Source organism: Tamandua tetradactyla, chromosome 7, assembly GCF_023851605.1.
Source record: "Tamandua tetradactyla isolate mTamTet1 chromosome 7, mTamTet1.pri, whole genome shotgun sequence".
NCBI lineage: Eukaryota > Metazoa > Chordata > Mammalia > Pilosa > Myrmecophagidae > Tamandua > Tamandua tetradactyla.
This window is the reverse complement of record NC_135333.1, coordinates 97,974,518-97,994,487: the sequence shown is the minus strand read 5'-3', so window position 1 is coordinate 97,994,487 and position 19,970 is coordinate 97,974,518. Positions and strand designations below refer to the sequence as shown.

At 36.2% G+C, this 19,970-nt stretch overlaps 1 protein-coding gene across 2 annotated transcripts in view; it reads left to right on the top strand.

Moving 5' to 3' along the window:
• The window catches only part of CPNE8 (copine 8), a 236,060-nt gene that overhangs the window by 80,544 nt on the left and 135,546 nt on the right, over positions 1-19,970 (top strand). For both annotated transcript variants that reach the window (XM_077170498.1, XM_077170499.1), the window contains exon 5: positions 4,226-4,265. In XM_077170498.1, the coding sequence (XP_077026613.1) occupies positions 4,226-4,265 (40 nt within the window). The remainder of the gene's footprint in view (positions 1-4,225; positions 4,266-19,970) is intronic.

Genomic DNA, 19,970 nt, shown 5'->3' with positions numbered 1-19,970 from the left:
GGCTTACTGACTCTTGTACCTGGAAAGGAAATGAAAGAATCAAAAGAAAAATGTTAGGCACTTGGGCCTCCCTTATAGCTAAAAGTCAGTGCTGCCAGGAATACAAATCCTATCCCCCACCTCTACTTTGTTCATTTCCCCCTCTCCCTTCCTTCTCCTTTCTTTCTCTCTCTCTCTTGTCTTTCTTTCCATCCTCTGGCTCTTTCTCTCACTCCTGTCTGTCCTAATGCACCTCCACTCTCTCCGTCTCTCGTGTTTCCTCCTTCCCGGTCTCTTCCCTGCTTATCTCTGATTGGATTCATTTTACAGACAGGTTCTTGCCCTTGCGTACGGAAGATGACTGCTGAAAGGCAGAGATTCACATCCTCCCAATTCAGCAAACCAAGTAGGGAAAAGTACTTTTCTCCCCTAACTTCTCAGAGTCCAAAGGCAGGTTTCTAACTGATGCAGCCTGGGTTCTGTTCTCTACCCTAAGACCAAGCCCTGGTGGTCAGCGCTATGGCTGGCTCATTGGCCCTATCCACGTCCCCCGCCCCCTCCCCCATCTCCCCCCACCCATCAGCACGGGCACCTTGAGCATCTTGATTGGCAGCCCGACCGAGACCAAGGGGCTAAGAAATTATCTTAGTGAGGAAAGAGGTTCTGTTACCAAAAGAAGGGCGTGGAAAAGCATTTAGGGTTGAGGATCAAGAGCTTCATAGTCCATTTACCACTTATCAGGTGAGAGACTGAAAATGGCTCTGACAAAGGATACTTTAGGAGCAAAGGATAGAAAAATGATTTCAGTCCACATCTGTGTGTGTGTATTTTTTTTTTTTTTTTGCATGAGCAGCCACCAGAAATCGAACCCAGTTCTCCAGCATGGCAGGCGAGAATTCTACGTGCTGAGCCAACGTGGCCCACCCCCACATCCTTATTTTATAAAGTTTTTTTACTCAGCTGTATATCCTAAACTGGAAATTAATTTATAATGTTTTAGAGCATACCTGCTGATTTCTATACATGTAGCATTTCAGTGAGCTATTAGAAAGTGATAACTGGTTGAATTCCCTGGGGGAATTGCAAAATTGAGGAGTGCAGCAGTTTGTAAATTGGCCAACAGATACATGTAAATGGTTTTTAGAACTGTTTTTGTTATTTAGTTTATCTGTTGATTTCACAAAATTCTAAAAAACAAGGGAAAAAGAGAAGCTTTGGAAGTACATGATCTAAACAATATATATTATGGAAGGTTTGAGAAAATAGAAGTATGAGTGCTAGTTCAAGTTCCTGCGAATTTTGGTTAATCCATAGTAATTATTCTTGTTACTACTACATGCCTGAGAAATATTTTTAATAGTTGTCCGTAAGCTATGAGTCTTAAAATGATTCCCCAAAATAGGAAACGATGAAATAAGATGCTTTCACTCTTGTTTTTCCATTCAGATCTGAATGCCCCAAAAGATTCCTGTCTAGATTTGACTTACCTAGCAAATTATTTTCCTTCTTGATAAATAAAATGGTGATAATTGTGAAATGTATAATGTTTTTATAATCTATTGCAACACTTAAGAGGAAAATAAGAAATCATTTTCTTTCTTTCAGTACTTCTCCCAACATTGTATTGATTCCAGTTTTCTGTATTGGTTAAGGACCTCTTAACAATGTAAAGCTCTCATTTCATGATCTTTCAGTCACGTTTGTTTATTAGATCCACCTCCTTCAGCTAATTGTTAGGTACTCTTCACTTTAAAACTTTAATCTCATGTTGAATTCACATTTCTTCACTTCCTGTCCCCTCTGTTGGAACTAATGTTGCAACAATTTGCAGGTGAAAAGGGAGGTGAAAGAGTGAAATGGCTGAGAAGAGTGGAAGGCAGAGATGTGAGTCTCCCACCTTCTGAAATCCCTAGACAAAAGCTTCAGGGCACCTACGTTAAGCCCCTTGTATGTCTTTCTCATTTTGGAGGAGGGAATGAAAAGGACATTGTTTCATGTTTCTTGGTACTCAGTAAGTGCTTCTTAGCGCTTTCTCTTGACATTCTTTTCTGTCAGCAGCCTCAGGGTGGGTTCACAGGCTGGTTCTGTAGCTCAGCAGCTTGTAACTAGGGAACCAGATGCTGGGTTCCTCTTCTTACAGGTGCCCAAGGTTTTGGTGCATCTCTTCAGTTGGTTTTGGGAAGTACAAAGACCTTCTCTCCTGCCCGTCCCCCTCCCCACAGTTAGGAATAACATGCCACCTTATGAGCAGACTAATCTCCATAGGTCATGTGGATAAAGGTCTCACCCTCTTGCTAGTGACTCACCACAGTTCTGAGAAGCATAGGGTGATACTTAGCATCTTCTGTTTTCAGTTTTGGGTCTTTGTTGCAGTTCCCTAAATACAAGAAAAATTCCAGTCAACATCTGTTACCCTCTAACAGAAAACATATTCTTTAGGTTCTACCTAAATCAGTTACTGCCAATTCAGTACTCTAGTAATAAGATTTCAATGGCAGAATGAAGTTGTTTACAAAATTCCCATTAGTAGATTTAGGCGTAGTGGCCTGTAGCCTCCTGGATGGAAAAAACTGAGCTTTCTGCCTTGGAATAGACTCTCTTCCTGGAGGAGAAAGTACGGCACTTGTCAGCACAGACGCATACATTTTAAGCATTTAGTATGGAGCATATATGGTCTGACTCGTGTAGGTGGGAACCAGAGGATCTTGATATTTTTAGAAAAGTTAGAAGGAATATTCCATTCAGAGGAAAATCGTGGTAATTTTGAATGCACTATACTCCAACATATTACCTAATGCCTTCAGTGATATTTTATATTTTGCCAACTTTTGTGATAGTTGTATTAAATTTTTTTTGTTAAACACAGTGAAAAAGTGTTGTATTTGAAGATACTTAAGCTCTTTGTGATGAAAGCATAAACTCACTTTTTAAACTTCTTTTTGAATAAACTGTTGTTTTTTCCCAACACACAAAAAACCATTTAAGACTACAGTTTCCAGGGCTGATTCTTGAGAAGGAGCCAGCACAGCTATGCTTCACCTGTAATACTAGTGCGGGTGCTAATTTCAGTCTTCCCCTTAAAAAAAAATAATGATCTTGTATTTTCTTGGATAAGAAATATTTTTTTTTGTACTAATATGTGTAGATCTACAGGAGATAGTGGCAAGTTGGTGATTTAAAATTCTAGCCTATAGCTGGTGAGAGTGACCAGGATGCCCTGATGTGAAGGAAAGTACTTTGTAATTCTTCTCAGGCAGGGAATTGCATCATACAATTATAAAGCCAGGCTATGAGAAACATTCTTTGCTAGGAAATAAGTGCACCTCTGCCCGACATCAGTGTACTCAGTGAACTCTGTTTTTTGCATTTCATTAATAGAGATACTTTGTTTCTTTATGGAAAAATTCTTGTTATGTGAGATTTTAATTAACCTTAAAAACAGGTTGTTAATTTTTGGTAGAAAGCTAGGCACAAAGTATGAAATAAATGGGATTTGGGGGAAAGACTGGCGCCAATATAAATATTTCCCTATTCAAGAATTCAGTAAATGGAGGTTATCTTGACTGTCGGCATGTCAGCAGTCTTTCTAATTCTATAAACTCCTTAAAATGAGGGACTACAGTGTTAGTGAGAGATACTACCACAGAGTATTTCCAAAAAATCATTTATTTCCAGTGCCAATTGGTCAAAAACAGAACTGATAGCAGTCTTGTTTAAATATGTTTTCTTTCCATAAAATATAGTTTCCCCAAGTCCTACATTTAGGGAAAAATAGTAGCTCATTACTTCAGTCAATTTTAGGAGTTATTAATGGCATTTGCAATTTCAAATAAGTACTGAAATGTATACAAATGATAACTTGTTTCCAGGCCCTGTTTATTTTTTAATGGTATCCAGAGAAGAAGTATTTTCAGGTTTGGGGAATTTTGAATTAATTTGAACAATATTAGGATAGTATTGATTCAAGTAAAAGAGGCATTTTAAACCTGTCTTATCAAAATAGCAGAATGAACGACTGTGAAAATAACCAGGACTTCTACTTAAGTTTGTGGAAATAATAGGACACAGGGATATGAATTCTACTATTGCCATATAGGCCATCATTGTGAGAAAATTCTAAATCTGCTGTTTTTCTTTCCTTTGGTGTTATTTTAATTTCATTTTTCCATTATTTATTTAAAATACTGACATTTTTTCCAGCTCTATTCAATGGAAATAATTTGAGTTTCATATCTTAACTTTTTAGGTATGATGTTGACTCAAAGAGCCCCAACTTATCCAAACATGTAAGTTCATATTTTTGTTTTTATAATGATTATATAATATGTTATATTATTATTTATGATTTATTCTTATGCTACTTTATTAATATTAAATTTTTATGTCCATGACTTTCATGTAATGTGATTATGTCATAGAAAATGAATTTCATTTTTAGAGAACTCGAATAATATTTTCAGAGAATTTATTAAAAGAAAGTTTCCTTCAGAAAGTAAAATGGACTTTTCTTCTTTTTTTCCTAAGAAAGGATAGTAGTTTCCTATAATGTGCAAAATGAACTAGTGAGCTTGTGTCTTTTTGGGAGAATTCACTTATGAAAGAATGGGGACACCCAGGTGTGTGCAGAGTGAGTTAAGTGATTTGCTGTTCTGCCCTCTTTAGTGATCGCTTGTTCAGTATTTTCTGGGTACCTCCTTATGTTTGGCGCCATGCAGGTTTCTGAGGATACAATCTGAGTAAGATAGACACAGTCTCTGTTTTAGTCATTTACAGTCTCATTTATGGGGGGAGTGAGGGGTGAGTAGAGGATCCTCATCTCTCCTTCTACTCTCAAAAAATATATATATATATATATTTTCCATTATTTTGATGCTTGATGGGCATATGGTTTCCAGTGTAGCTGGGAGAAAGGGAATGTCGTAAGTCAGAGAAGAGATTTAAGGGATGATCACAAAATATATATATATTTTTTGAGAGAGTAGAAGGTGATGACCTACTAACAAGGCAATGACCATCACATTGGGAAGTTTCCAGTTTCGGGAGCAGTGGGGGTGTCAGAGCTGCATCAGTAAAGAGGTGCGAATTGGAAGGGAGGATGAGAACAAGATGCTCAGGCTAAGAACTAGTAGTCCAGCTAGTGGGTTTATTAACCTGTAGGGTTGGAAAGAGGTCACAGATATGAGAAAGAACTGAATGGAGGTGAAAACAGCACTTTGAAAGGAGTTAACTGAGTTCAGTTCATCTGTGCCAGGGTTAGGAGGAAGGCTGGGCTACTCTAAGTGCTCAGAGGCTCAAGAGGGTGAGATTTTTAGTTTTCCATTGTTGTATGCAATTATGTAGACTCGATGGGCATATGGTTTCCAGTGTAGCTGGGAGAAAGGGAATGTTGTAAGTCAGAGAAGAGGAGATTTAAGGGATGATCACAAATTAGAAGACAGATTGGGGAAAAGGGGAGCCTGGTGTGGTTGTAAAAATGACAGTTTACTTCCCCTCCCCCCACCAAGGGGATAAGTTATTTACTCAGTTATGAAGCATAGAATGGAATCACGTGAAGAAGTATCGGAAGACCACTTCTGAGGGGTCGACTTTTCTGCCAATTGAAAAAATGCTTACAAAGTTCATTTCTCTTGACAAAAAACAAACATTCATTGCCATGCCGCTTGATAAGATTTGGATGGGACTGGACATTTAAACCTTGTTTACGTAACTCTATGTGGAATATTTCCCATATTTCTTTGGAAGAATCAGAAAAGGAACTGCCATTTTCTAGTCAAAATTGTTATTTGCAAGGAAAGAAAATGTATTCACTTATCTCACGTGTAGGGGCTTTGTTAAAAGGATTTAGGAGAACCTCACAAATGTGAAGGACAGCTCGTCCTCAGGGGTGTTGGAGATGGAAATAGGCACGTGGGTGAGGACTCAGCCAGCTGTTTTCTCCAGTTCTCCCTTTCTCTGGGGCCACATAGTCCCTTGACTGTGTCTTTTCTCCAAGCTTTTGCTTCTCTTTGAAAACCAATTTTCTCTATTATTCATCACTCTTCACATAGTAAAATGGCCTCATTAGCCCTGACTGGACATAGATTTTTCAGGTACCTACTCTCTGAATACAAGTTCTCTGTATTTTTTAGTTCAAAATACTGTTCAGAGGGTCTAGTAACTGGGCAATTAAGGACAATTCCCATGGGGTATGATGTTTTCATTGTGAGTATGAAGCTAGTATCAGCGTGGTTGCCTTGAGTTTAGGGCAGAGAATAGTAGATGGGATAAGAAGGTACCTCAAACATGATTAGCTGTATCTCCCTTCAATAATCAGTAATGACCTAAATATCATTATATGAGAGATGTTTCCTAGAATTCATGATTGTATATAAAGAAAAGTTTGCGTTTCCTTCATAACCACATCACTTTCCCTTCTCTCTTCCATTCCTGAATTCTGGTTCTCACTTGTACTTAATCTATTCTGACATAGGTTAGATCAAGATTTCTTGGTCCCTTTTCACCTTTCCTTTGTCTCTTCGACTTCCTGAATCCTGGTTTTCACTTCTACTTAATCTACACTGACATAGGTTAGATTAAGATTTCATGGGCCCTTTTCATTCTTTTTTTTTTTTTTTTTTTTTTAACATGGGCAGGCACCGGGAATCGAACCCAGGTCCTTGGGCATGGCAGGCAAGCACTCTTACCTGCTGAGCCACCGTGGCCCGCCCCCCCTTTTTCATTCCTTACCTTATTTGGCTTCCTACTGTTTTGGACATAATTGATTGCTCTGTTCTTTAGATGCTCCTCTGTCCTCACATCCATGGAAACGTCTCCCTTGCTTCTTTTCTTACTTCTCTGTTATCTCTTTATCTAACATTATTTTGTAGCTTCTCTACTTCCTCCTATCCCTTGATTACTTCTGTTTCTCACAGTATTCTTTTCAGTTCTCATTTCATCTCACTGTAAAGCTCTCCTGGGAATCCTTACTCATAATCCCCTGCCTTGCCCTGTTGACTCCCAAATGTATCCCTCTGCAAATCCAAGTTCCTAGTGCTTATTACATATCAACTAGTAGACGTTCTACAGAAACCCAACACTGGTCTAAAATTTATGCTCTTATCCATCTCAAACTTGCTCCTCTACCTGTATGAGCTATCTTGGGAGTTACCATCAAGCCTACTTCGAAAACTTGGCTGCATCTTTTTTTCTTTTCTTTTTTAATATTTTTATTATAAACAACGAACAGACATACCAATATTCTTGACATACAGTCATTCTTGACGTAAAACATTCTTGACATGGTTACAACCAATGGCTCACAGTATCATCACATAGTTGTGTATTCAAAACCATGATCATTTTTTTGAGCACCTGCATCTTTCCAGCAAAAGAAAGAAAAAAGAAAAAACTCATACATGCCATACCCCCCACCATTCCCCTTCACTGACCACCAGCATTTCAGTCTACTCAATTTATTTTAATCTTGGTTCCCTCATTATGTTAATTTTTTTATCCATATTTTTTACTCATCTGTCCATACCATAGATAAAAGGAGCATCAGACACAAGGCTTTCACAATCACACCGTCACATTGCAAAAGCTATATCATTATACAGTCATCTTCATGAAACATGGTTACTGGAACACAACTCTACAGTTTTAGGCACTTTCCTCCAGCCACTACAATACACCACAAGCTAAAAAGGGGATATCTATATAATGCATAAGAATAACCTCCAGGATAACCTCTTGACTCTGTTTAAAATCTCTCACCCACTGATACTTTATTTTGTCTCATTTCTCTTTCCCCTTTTGATCGAGAAGGCTTTTTCAGTCCCTTGATGCTGAGTCCCAGTTCATTCTAGGATTTCTCTCCCACCTTGCCAGGGAGGTTTACACCCCTGGGAGTCATGCCCCACATAGAGAAGGGGAGGGCAGTGTGTTTGCTTGCTGTGTTGGCTGAGAGAGAGAGAGGCCACATCTGAGCAACAAAAGAGGTCCTCTGGGGGTGACTCTTGGGCATAATTTTAAGTAGGCTTAGCCTATCCTTTGTGGGGATAAGTTTCATAGGAACAAACCCCAAGATCAAGGGTTCAGTCTATTGATTTGGGTGTCCCTACTGCTTGTGAGAATATCGGGAATTCTCCGAATGGGGAAGTTGAATATCCCCCCTTTCTCCCCAGACCCCAAGGAAACTTTGCAAATACTTCTTTATTCACTGTTCAGATCACACTGAAATTTATTGGGGCATCACACCAACCTGGACAAACCTACAAAATCTCATGACTTGGCTGCATCTTGAACCTTCTCTTTCTGTTTCATACACTACAGGGAATGGGGCATCAAATCCTCATCATTCTGACAATAATTGTTGCTCTGTCCGTCTCCTTTTATCCTTTCTTGCTGTTACTGCCTTCGTTCAGAATCTTATTACTGTTCTCCTAAATAGGTGCAGTAGCCTCCTATAGGTTTCATGGTTTAAAGTATGTCACATTTTCCATCTATCCTTTTTATTACTCTCTGTTATATTTCTTAAATGTATTTAGTGGACAATAAGAATTAGTTAATATGTGCTAAGCTGGATGAACATGTAAAAGAGAAGGAAACTTGTTTTTGAGCATTTATAAAAATTGTTAGAGATGAGTGCCTTGAATTTCAGTTGAAAATTAAGCACAAAAAAAGCCCTACACTATTGGAAAGCATCCAAAGTACAGATTTTAGGTAAAAGGGCCCGGAACGTATTCAACCAAAGAGGAATTCATGAGGCATTTGGAAGATAAGAGGAACCCATAAACAAGCTAAGTCTGTTCCCCAAGGATACCAATCTTTAAAAGTATGGTTGTCTACCTGACAATTTTGTAAAGTGAAATGTAACTGGAAGCTTTTAGAAAAGACTGCTGAGTGCCCTAGCTTGGAGTGCAGTGCAGATACTTTCCTCTTACAAAGAGGGATTTTGTGTCAATAGAGATTCCTTGAAAGAGCAAAAATGAAAAATTTTTTCATTCTCATTTCAGATAATTTTGAAAGAAACACTTTTAGGATGACTAAAGATCTTAGGTCATATTCTTTTTTTTTTTTTTTGGAAGTATTAGGGAAATGGGAATATAATATTAAACTCTATCTTAGATTTTAACACTGCACATTAATATGAGGTACGTGGAACATAAAGGAGCAGTATCATTCAGTTGATTCCATTGGTGGCAGAAAAGTTTTTCATGCAAAAGCATTGCACTCCAGGCTAAGACTCAAGGAATCCAGGGACATACTCCCTTTGGGGGATTTATCTCCTTTGTGATTCTCTGAGAAAATAACTTTACTAAATATTTTTCCCTGGAACTGTTAAGTCCTGCGAACAAAACATGGCATTTTGAATCCCACACTTGTTCCCTAACATGCTAGTGAACCCACACATCTTAGTGCCATTAGCAGAACTACGTAGCATACTTTGATTAGCATAATTTAATTGCCATCAGCCAAATCATTAATAAAAAAGATTAACAACAGGCCAATAATTGGTACATTTATGATTCTACTCGGAGTGCTGGACCAGATGACAGCACTGTACTCGGTGTACTCAATTTTCACACCATGAAGCAGTTAAAATGCATATATTCACTGAGTTGATCACAGAAGGCCTGCACTAAAAGTTTTGTTTTAGAAGTGTTAATGACTCATGGGATTATTTTGGCCCCAAAACACTAGTATTCAGTAAAGGTGTGTATGTTATTTAAAATGTCTTCAAATTTTTTTTGCATATAAACTTGCACATATAGATCAGTTATGTTTCACAATTTCATTTGGAAGGTAATTGTTTGGATCATGAAACGCATTTTCTCATGGGAGCAGAATTATAAGTGGGGTGAGTGTCTTTAATTAGAATACAAAGCAAAATTAACCCATATATAACTAAACTGTATTCTAATATTTATATACTTACATTCAGACAGACAATACATATATTCCAGGTACTTTTCTAGTGTTAAGGATATAGCAATGAAGACAAACAAGATCCTTGTTGTAAAATAATTTATGTTTTAGAGTTTTGGGGATAGATCAGATCTTATTTATTCAGGGAACACTAATACAGCTAAAGGGAAAATACATTCTGGGCAGAAGGAAGAGCAGTGGATGACCTTGAGTCAGGAAGGAATTTGGAATGTTGGCCTAACAGAAAGATAGCTGTCATATGTAGAGGAATATGAATAACAAAGAGAGTGGAATGAAATAGTTTGGATGGGTACACAGGATTCAGATGATTAGAGATTTATAGACTATGCTTAAAAAAAAAGTTTGGATTTTTTTTTCATGCAAAAAAGGCTGCTGGAATTTTGATAGGAGTTGCAACATGAATCTGTAGAATTGACATCTTAGTAATATTTAGTCTTCCAATCCATGAGCACCAAGTGTCCTTCCATTTAGTTAGATCTTCTTTAATTTCTTCAAGTAATTTTTGTAGTTTCCTGTGTAAATGTCCTTTATATCCATGGTTAAATTTATTCCTAGATAGTTGAGTCTTCCAGTTGCTTTTATAAATGGAACTTTTTTCTTCATTTCCTGTTCAGTTTGTTCAATACAACTGTCTAGAAATATCATTCATTTTTGCCTGAAATACCCTGTCATTTTGCTGAATTGATTTATTAGCTCAAGTCAGTTTATTGTGAAATTTTCATAGTTTTCTGTATGTAGCTTATGCCCTCTGTAAATAAGGACAGTTTTACGTCTTCCTTTTCAATTTGGATCCTTTTTATTTCTTTTTCTTGTCTAATTGTTCTGTTAGAACTCTAAGTTCCGTGTTGAATAACAGTAGTGACAGTGGGAATCCTTTTCTGGTTCCAGATCTTACAGGGAAAGCTTACAGTGTTTCAGCATTGAGTATGATATTACCTGTGCTTTTTTCATATGTGCTTTTTAACATGTTGAGATTGTTTCCTTCTATTTCTAGTGTTCTGAATGTTTTTATCAAAAAGGGGTCCTGGGGCGGGCCACGGTGACTCAGCAGGCAGAGTTCTCACCTGCCATGCGGGAGACCCAGGTTCGATTCCCACTGCCTGCCCAAGTGAAGAAAAAAGGAAGGGGTGGGGTCCTGGGTTTTATCAAATGCCTTTCCTTCATTAGTTGAGATGATCGTGTCATTTTTTCCCTTTATTCTTTTAATTTGGTATATTACTTTGATTGATTTTTCTTATTTTGAACAGCTCATATTTTGGGAAAATTCCCTTTAATGTGCTTTTGTGGTTAGTATTTTGGTGATGATTTTTGCATCTATATCCACAAGAGATATTGGTGTGTAATTTTCTTTTTTTTGGTAATATCTTTATCTGTCTTTGGAATTAGGGTTTTGCAGTCTTCCTGGAGTGAGTTAGGAAGTGTTCCTTCCTCTTACATTTTATGGAAGAGCTGGAGCAGGATTGGTGTCAGTTCTTTGCCAGTGAAACTGTTTGGTCCTGAGCTTTTCGTTGTGAGAGGCTTTTGATTACTGATTTGGTCTCTTTGGTGGGAATTTGTCCATTCTGTCTAGGTTATCTCCCTTGTTGACATACCACTGTTAATAATGTTCTCTTAATGAACCTTTTTTGTGTGGAGTCAGTAGTACTGTCTCACATTCCATTTTTTGTTTTGGTGTGTCTTCTCTCTTTTGTCCTTGTCAGGTTAGCTAAAGATTTGTCAATTTAATTGATCTTTTTAAAGAAGTAACTTTTGGTTTCATTAATTCACTTTTAGGTTTGTAAATTTTCTATTTCATTTATATCTGCTCTAATCTTTGTTATTTTCTCCTTTTTTCTTACCTTTCATTTATTTGCTCTTATCTTTCTAGTTTCTCCTTTAGGATATTTAGGTCTCTCTTTGAAATCTTCTTTTTTAATGTGAGCATTTACAACTATAAATTTCCCTCTCAGAACTGCCCTTTGTTGTATCCCATATGTTTTTTGTTTTTTTTTTTTTTTTACATGGGCAAGCCCCAGGAATTGAACCCAGGTCTCTGGCATTGGCAGTTGAGAACTCTGCCACTGAGCCACTGTGGCCTGCCCTGCATCCCGTATGTTTTTGTGTGTTTTGTTTTCATTTTCAGTCACCACGCATAATTCCTTATTTCCTTGAGATTTCTTATTTGACCCTTTGGTTGCTGAAAAGTTTGTTGTTTAACATCCACATATTTGCAAGTTGTCCAGTTCTACCTCTGCTGTTGAATTCTTATTTCACTCCATTTTCATTGGAGAAGATACATTGAATAATTTCAGTGTTTTTAAATTGATTGAGACTTGTTTTGTGACCTAGCATATGGTCTATCCTATAAAATGATACATGTGCACTAGAGAAGAATGTGTATTCTGTTGCTGGGTGAAGTGTCCTATGCATGTCTGTTAGAAGTTGTTACCTTATAGCATTGCTCAAGTCTTCTGTTTCCTTATCGATCTTCTCCTCTTGATATTCTGTCCATTATTGAAAGTGGTGTTTTGAATTTTTTACTATTAATGTAGTACTACCTATTGCTTCCTTCATGTCAGTCAGGATTTGTTCCATATGTTTTGGAACTCAGCTGTTAGGTATAAATATATTTATAATTATTATCTCTTCTTTTTGAATTGACCCCTTTACCAGTATATGGTTACCTTCTTTGTCCCTTGTAACAGTTTTTCACTTAAAGTTTACTTTATGTGATATTAGTATAGGTATCCAAGCCCTCTTTTGGTTACTGTTTGCATTCAATGTTTTTTCACCCTTCCATTTTCAACCTACTTCTGTCTTTAAATTTAAGGTGAGTCTCTTGTAAACAGCATAAAGTTGGGTCATGACTTTATTCACTCTTCACTCTCTATGTTTTTACTGTGGACTTCAATCCACTTACATTTTAAGTAACTACTGGTAATGCAGGACTTTTTCATACCATTTGCTATTTGTACCATTTTGAGTCCCTTTTCATTTCTATCTCTGTATATGTTACAGATATTTTCCTTGTGGTTTTCATGGAATTAAAATTTAACATACTAAATACATAACAATCATAATTGGTCTGATACCAACTTAACTTCAATAACATGTACAATGCATGTTCTCATACTTCTCTATTCCCGGACCTTTTTGTTGCACCTGTTACAAATTCTATCTACGTACATTGTGTGGTCTAAAACCATAGATTTATTATTACTTTATGCATTTGCATTTTAGAGTCTGTAAGAATTAAATTACCAGAAATGCAATTAAGTGGCATCTGTGTTTATAATTACCCATGTGGTTACCTTTACTACAGTTCTTTATTTTCTTATGCCTTTTTAATCTGCTGAACAGTGTCTTTTCTTTTCATTCTGAAGGTCTCCCTTTAGTATTGGTTGTAGGGCAGGTCTAGTAAATCTCTCAGGTTTATTTTATCTGGCTGTTTCTTAATACCTCTGTCATTTTGAAAGACAGCTTTCATTGGATAGGAAATGCTTGGGTGACAGTTATTTTCTTTCAGCATTTTGAATATGTAATCCCACTGCCTTTTTGCCTCCATGGTTTCTAATTAGAAATCATAGTTAATCTTGTTGAGGCTCCATTGCACATCACATGCTGCTTTCTTTTGTATCTTTCAGAATTCTGTTTGTATTTGGCATTTCACAGTTTGGTGATAATATGTTAGGATGTACTGCTCTTCATTTTTATCCTGTTTTGGGTTTGTTGAGATTTTTGAATGTGTATAGTAATGTTTTTTAAATTTGGGAAGTTTTCTGTTATTAATTCTTTGAATATTACTTCTGTACCTTTCTCCCTGTTCTCCCTCTGGAATTCCCATAGTGCATGTATTGGTTTGCTTGATTGTATCTCACTGGTCTCTTAAGCTTGGCTCACTTTTCTTCATTACTTTTCCCCTCTTTCCCTCATCCAAAATCATTTCAGTGGTCATTTCTTCAAGTTCCCTGACTCTTTCTTCTGCCAGCTCCAACCTGCTGTTGGTACCTTCCAACAAATTTTTTATTTCAGTTATTGTGGTCTTCATTTCTACTATTTCTGTTTGGATCCCTTTATTTTGGTATGCTGTATGGCAGGGGTCACATTTCATTATTTTTCCGTGTGAGTATCCTGTTATTACAGCACCATTTGTTGAATTTTTATTGTTTTTCTTGTTTGTTTTTTTGGAAGTGCATGGGCTGAGATTTGAACCTGGGACTCTTGCATGGCAGGCAAGAGTTCTACCACTGAACTATTCTTGCACTCCCTGGATCCTTTTTATAATTTCTATTTTTTATTGATATTCTTATTTTTTTTCCATTCATTGTTTTTCTGATATTCTTTAATTCTTTCTCAGTATTTTCCTTTAGTTCTTTGAGCATTTGAAGATCATTATATTTTGAAATTTTATTTTTGGTATGATTTTTTTTTTAAAGTGAGATTTTTTTGCTACTGATGACTTTCAAATTTTTCTCATGTTCCTGTGTGTGAACCATCATTTCATTTTTTGATTGCCTATAATTTTTTGTTCTACACTATATATTTTAATGTATTAATTCTGGAATTTAACTCCCTCACCTGTCTGTTTCTTGAGTTTGTAATCCGTTCAGTGATATGAAAGAGATTTCCTTGCATGCCAGTTACTGGCAAACAGAAAACAAGCAAACAAACAAAAAAACTGATGCCAAAAATAAACTCCTTTCACAGTCTTTCCAAATTGGCTTTGTGTTGGCTGGTGCTCTTTTTCAGATTTTAGCCCTGCAACCAAGAAAATCAGTCTGATTTGTATGCACAGATTCCTTTCTATCTTTTCTGAGCATTCATCTTTTCCTGATCTTGCATTCCTAACCTTACCTATTCCCACATCCACAAGGATCTGAATGCCCCCTTTCCTCCCTCGAAGGTAAACTCTTCCCCTCTACCCCCATTGCTCTGTCTTATGTACTGAAGCAGGTAATCCTTTCCCTCAGGCTGCTTTAATTTGATTACTTCTTACATTGCTTTAGCTGTCTGCAAGCTGCTTCTGGAATCAGGGGCCATAAACAGATATCCTGGTTCAGTCTCTTAGGCTGCCACCTGATAGATTTGCACTGATATACAGAATCACTGTATGCCCTCTGTTCCCCAGGAATAGGGCCATGGACCCACAAAATGGGTGCAGGCTGGCTCCATGCTGCACCAGATGGATTTCAGGAGGTTTGGCAAGGCACCTTGAACTTCTCCTACTGTTTTTAAATAGTGGTTTCTTGCTTTGCCACTCACCTACTTATTGCAAAATTTTAACTGTTTTCTGTAACTCTGAGGAAGATGATGGCTCTGCCAGTTTTTTTTTCTAGCTGTTCAAAGATTCTGTGAGGAAACAGTATCCTGGAGCATGTTATGCCACCATCTTGGTTGAACAGAAGTCCATTGGGTGCTTTAAGTGGGTGAACAACATGATCTGCTTTATGCCTTAAAATGATGATTGTGGCCACTCAGTTGGAGAAAAGGTTTAGTAAACAGGAATAGAATCAGGGAGACCACTTACAAGATTGTTATAAACTGACTAGTTGAGGAACATTTAGAGGTTATAGCCGGTGAAATAAGGCATGGTCAGATTTGGAATGTGTGTTGGTGGTATAATGGCTGATGAATTGGTGATGTAATGGTGAGACAAGAAGTTAGAATGACTCCTAGATTTTTGGTGAGAAAAATGGGTAGACATTTATACAGTTTATTGCAGTGGGGAAGAATTGGGAGGAAGAGATTGAGGCTGGGGAGTGAAGTCAGGCCAAGTTCTTACTAAATTTGAAACACCAAGAATCATCCAAATGGAGTTATTGATGATGCCGTATTTGAGACTTGAGATAAAGATTTCAGAACAATCAATCAGCCTATAAAGTTGGAAGTCAATGCAGTTATTTAAATAGAGAAATATATATGAAGAAGCTGTTTTGTTTTCTTTTTTTGGGGTATGATATTTTTTTAAAGTGTGATTTATTTGCTATTGATGATTTTTTAATTTTTCCCATGTTCCTGTGTGTGAACAGCATCTAGATCTGCTAAAAATCAGTAGAAAAGTATGAGTAATTACTGGAGCAAAGAAGTAATATTTTCAATTATTATAAATGATTGCCATGACTTAATGAAATACAAGGAAAGTCATCAGTATTAGCAGGGTGTACCACCAATAAAATATTAGTAGGTAATTCCAACAGTAAATTTTCATAGGTAATATAAATTTTATTTCCTTACTAGGCTTTTACCACATGGTTAAAATATTATAAAAAATTAAGATATTTTGTCTAACTCATTTTCTCTTGTTCTGACTGCATTACCGTAAATTTGCAAAAAAAAGTCAGTTAAATGGCCACAAAATGGATAGAAGCCCCAGGAAGGAAGTAGTCATGAATCTACCTCATCAAGAAATTGAATGGTTAACCCGGGAATATTTAATTGTTCCCAGTTACTGTGCTATATTAAAACAAGCTATCACGAAGTCTATTTTTTATGTCTTTTAATACAAAATATCAATTAAGGAAATTATATTTTCAGAAGTTCATTGAAACACCTTATAAAACTGGGAAGAGAGTTAAAGATGATCTTTTTGCACTTTTAGGAGAAAGATGCGATCCTGTTGCATGCTTGTGAAATTGTACATGATGATGCCAAATACAAAAAAAAATGTGTTGACTAGTTTTATGAGAGTATAGAAATTAGAAATTTCACTTAAAAATGATGAGCCTCCAAGCTGATCACACTATTGTTTTAATGTTCTTTTATACATATATGTTTGTTAGTTTTTTTTATATATGATGAGTTGGTATATAATCTGATTTTATAAAGACCCTTAAAGTGAAGATTTTTAAAAACAAATATGTATTTAATATGATTGTGAAGTGGTTTTGGAAAAGAATATATATTATTTCTTCAGATAATTATAGTATCCCCAGTACTGGAATCTAGTGGCAAGTAATAAATTCTGAGTATATGGTAATATTCTGTTAACCGTGGGAGGAATAGGGAGATGGAAGGAGGCAGACATTTATTATGTGATCACGAAGCTCTTTTCTGAGTGCTTTGCATATATTATTTAGTCTTCCTGACAGCTTATGAGGTAGATACTATTTATTATGCTTCACTTTTTAGATAAGGTAATTGAGATGGAGACTTTAGTTCAGCCAGACTGTGAATACAGGCAATGCAAACCTTAGAGAGTATATTATACTCGTTTGCTAACTTAACTACATAAATGTATATATGTATGCATGTAAAATATTTTTAAACAAAGGATATATAGGATTCATTAATACTGATACCTCGCAAGCAAGCACGCCAACATACCAGCAAACAACAATACCAGTTCATTTATTGCTAAGAAAGTTTACATTTTATAGGCACTGAATTATTAAAGTATGAAAATAGTAATGCAGATTTTTTGAATATAGGCAACTAGGTTGCAAGCTATAATATAAAATAAAATTAAAAAATCATACATAGTACATGTAGATGGAGGGAATTGATCAGTAAAAATTGGTAAAAATAAATAGCAGAGTAATGAACATGAAGGAATTAGACCATTAGGCTTATGCATTCAGTTAAAGTAGAGATTCCCTGGATATTAACACAAAAAGAGAGAGAAACACACATTTGTTTGAATAGTAATTAGCTTGTTCCTGATGTCCTAGCTATGCTTCCTTAGATTTTTAGCTGGATTATGGTAGCAGTAAATTAGATTTAAATTGTTATTGGAATAATCCAAACAGTCCCTCTAATTTGCGATATTACTTTATTAACTGCCTTTGCAAGGTGAGACTGATATTATTGTTATAAGGTTTTTTATGACTCTGCTCTCTGCTTCTTTCTTGTCCATTCCACCTCTCACTGCTAAGTCTTTCAGCTTTAATACCAGAGTATTAGATTCTGGGTTATTTTTTTAATACATTTTGAGAGTGGTAGAATGTGTCCTATATACTGACAGATATATAGGACATTTAAACAGATTTCAAAACTAAGTTTGTCATTCTATTTTTTAGATTATAAAGTAATGATTCATTCAGCAAGTATGTATTGATCTCATAGTTTGGGGAGAGTCTAATAGTTACAAACTAGATTTGGACTGTATATTTGCTGAAGTTGAAGAAAGGTGCATGGAAATACTATTATAACTTAATCATGAAATTTTACCAAGTAGAACACAGCAGGATAGTATGAAACAGTAAAGCAGTTCATATTATAGCTTGCTTTTTTATTTCCATTTTTATCTAACCATAGTCCAAAATGGCTAAAAATACCTACTAAAGGATACTAATTATGCCACTACTATTGCGTAAAATGTCTCCATAGGAGATACGAATTATTAATATGGCCAAAAAATTGATTCAGATTGCTTTCCAACACAATTCATAGTTGACAAATATTATATGCTGATTTTGGCATTGAGAGTAGTAAGTATGTTGTTTGATAGGAAATATACAAACGCACAGCAGTAAAACAACTGTATAAATACCAAAATTATATGGCAAAGTCTATGATAACTGTAGAAATGTGTGTAGATTCACACCATGTATAAAATGGTTTGCATTTTACTGATTATTTTAATTTTCTTTTGCTCAGCAGTGATGATGTTTGTGTGCTCTCTTTTATTTGCTGTTATGTGTCTATCATAGTATGGACATTCTTATTATTTCTGTCTTGTTCTCCTGACTACATCACAGAACAACATTTAATCACACTTCCTACTCCATTGGCCAAATCCATGTATATCTAGTGTTTGTAGCTGCCCATCAATATATACTTCAAAAAGTTACAGAATCCCTAGAATGTTTTTTTTGCTGGTGACTCAGTAGAGCAATTTTAAATTGCAAATCTTCATTTATTGGCCCCAACTAGCTGCCATGGGACTTACCCATAAACATATTTGTAATATCTGTTTTGAAATTGGTAAAGATATGTTTATACTCAGAAGATTTAAATTAAATATTTAATGCTTTACCTTAAATTCTTGTTTCCTAGTTTAAGAAAAAATTTAAAATTATTCACAGTTTTATGTTGATGTATTTTTAATGTCTGCCACCAACTTCTGTCTGTTCCTCTCCTCCCTTCTCCCACTCCCTAACGTGTAAATACAGTGTATACAAATCCTGTTACTTTTCCTTGCAGTATTCTCTGCTATTTACTACAACCTTATTTTGCACTTTAAGGATTTGCTTTTTATTAACTATTATAGTCTTCTGATCAATCTGGCTTCCAGTTTTTTATTTCCTTCCTCTTCAGTTTCGTTCTGTAAGGTGGTGTCCTGGGTAAATCTTGTGAATGAATGTGCTATTCTCGTGATTTCCCTACATTGCTGAATGGCTTCCAGTTGCTTCTCATTACCCCAAGATTCCCTCTTTTGCCTGGCTGAGAGAGTTGTTCACAGTTGTGGCTGTATGTCCATTTCTGCCCTTTACCTGATCCTTGTAAATTCAAGGTTGGTACACAGTCATTAATTATGCCAAGCCATGTTCACGCATCTCTAGTCCGATGAGAGGGATACAGTCCAGCCACACAAAAGCCTAACAAGCCACAATGGTAAAAATCACATATGATTTTTTTCCTCATTACATTCTTACCCATAACTTTGATCTGTTCTTTAAAACTAGAATGCCCAACTCTGTTTTCTTTTTACCTATCTAACTCTTACCTAGCTGTCAAGGCTTATTTCCTTTGGGAAAATATTTCCCTATCCTAACATGCAGTGGTCTTTTTTCTCTCTTTAGTCTTAGACCCATACCACCCCAACCCTGCCCCATTTTTCACATGTGATTTTTACCATTGTGGCTTGTTAGACTTTTGTGTGGCTGGATTGCATTCCTCTCATCAGACTAGAAGCAAGTGAGCATGGCTTGGCATAATTAATGATTGTGTGCCAACCTTGAATTTACAAGGCTCAGAGCAGTTACTTACTTTCTCTATGCTTCAGTTCCCTCATCTGTAAAGTGGGGGCAATACTAGTCCTTAATTTTAAATTAGGAGCAGTTGATGTGTCCATGTTTAGAACAAATCAAATAGTACTTGGAACATAGCAAGTCTGTCGTAAATGTTGGCTGTTTTCACTTGAGAGC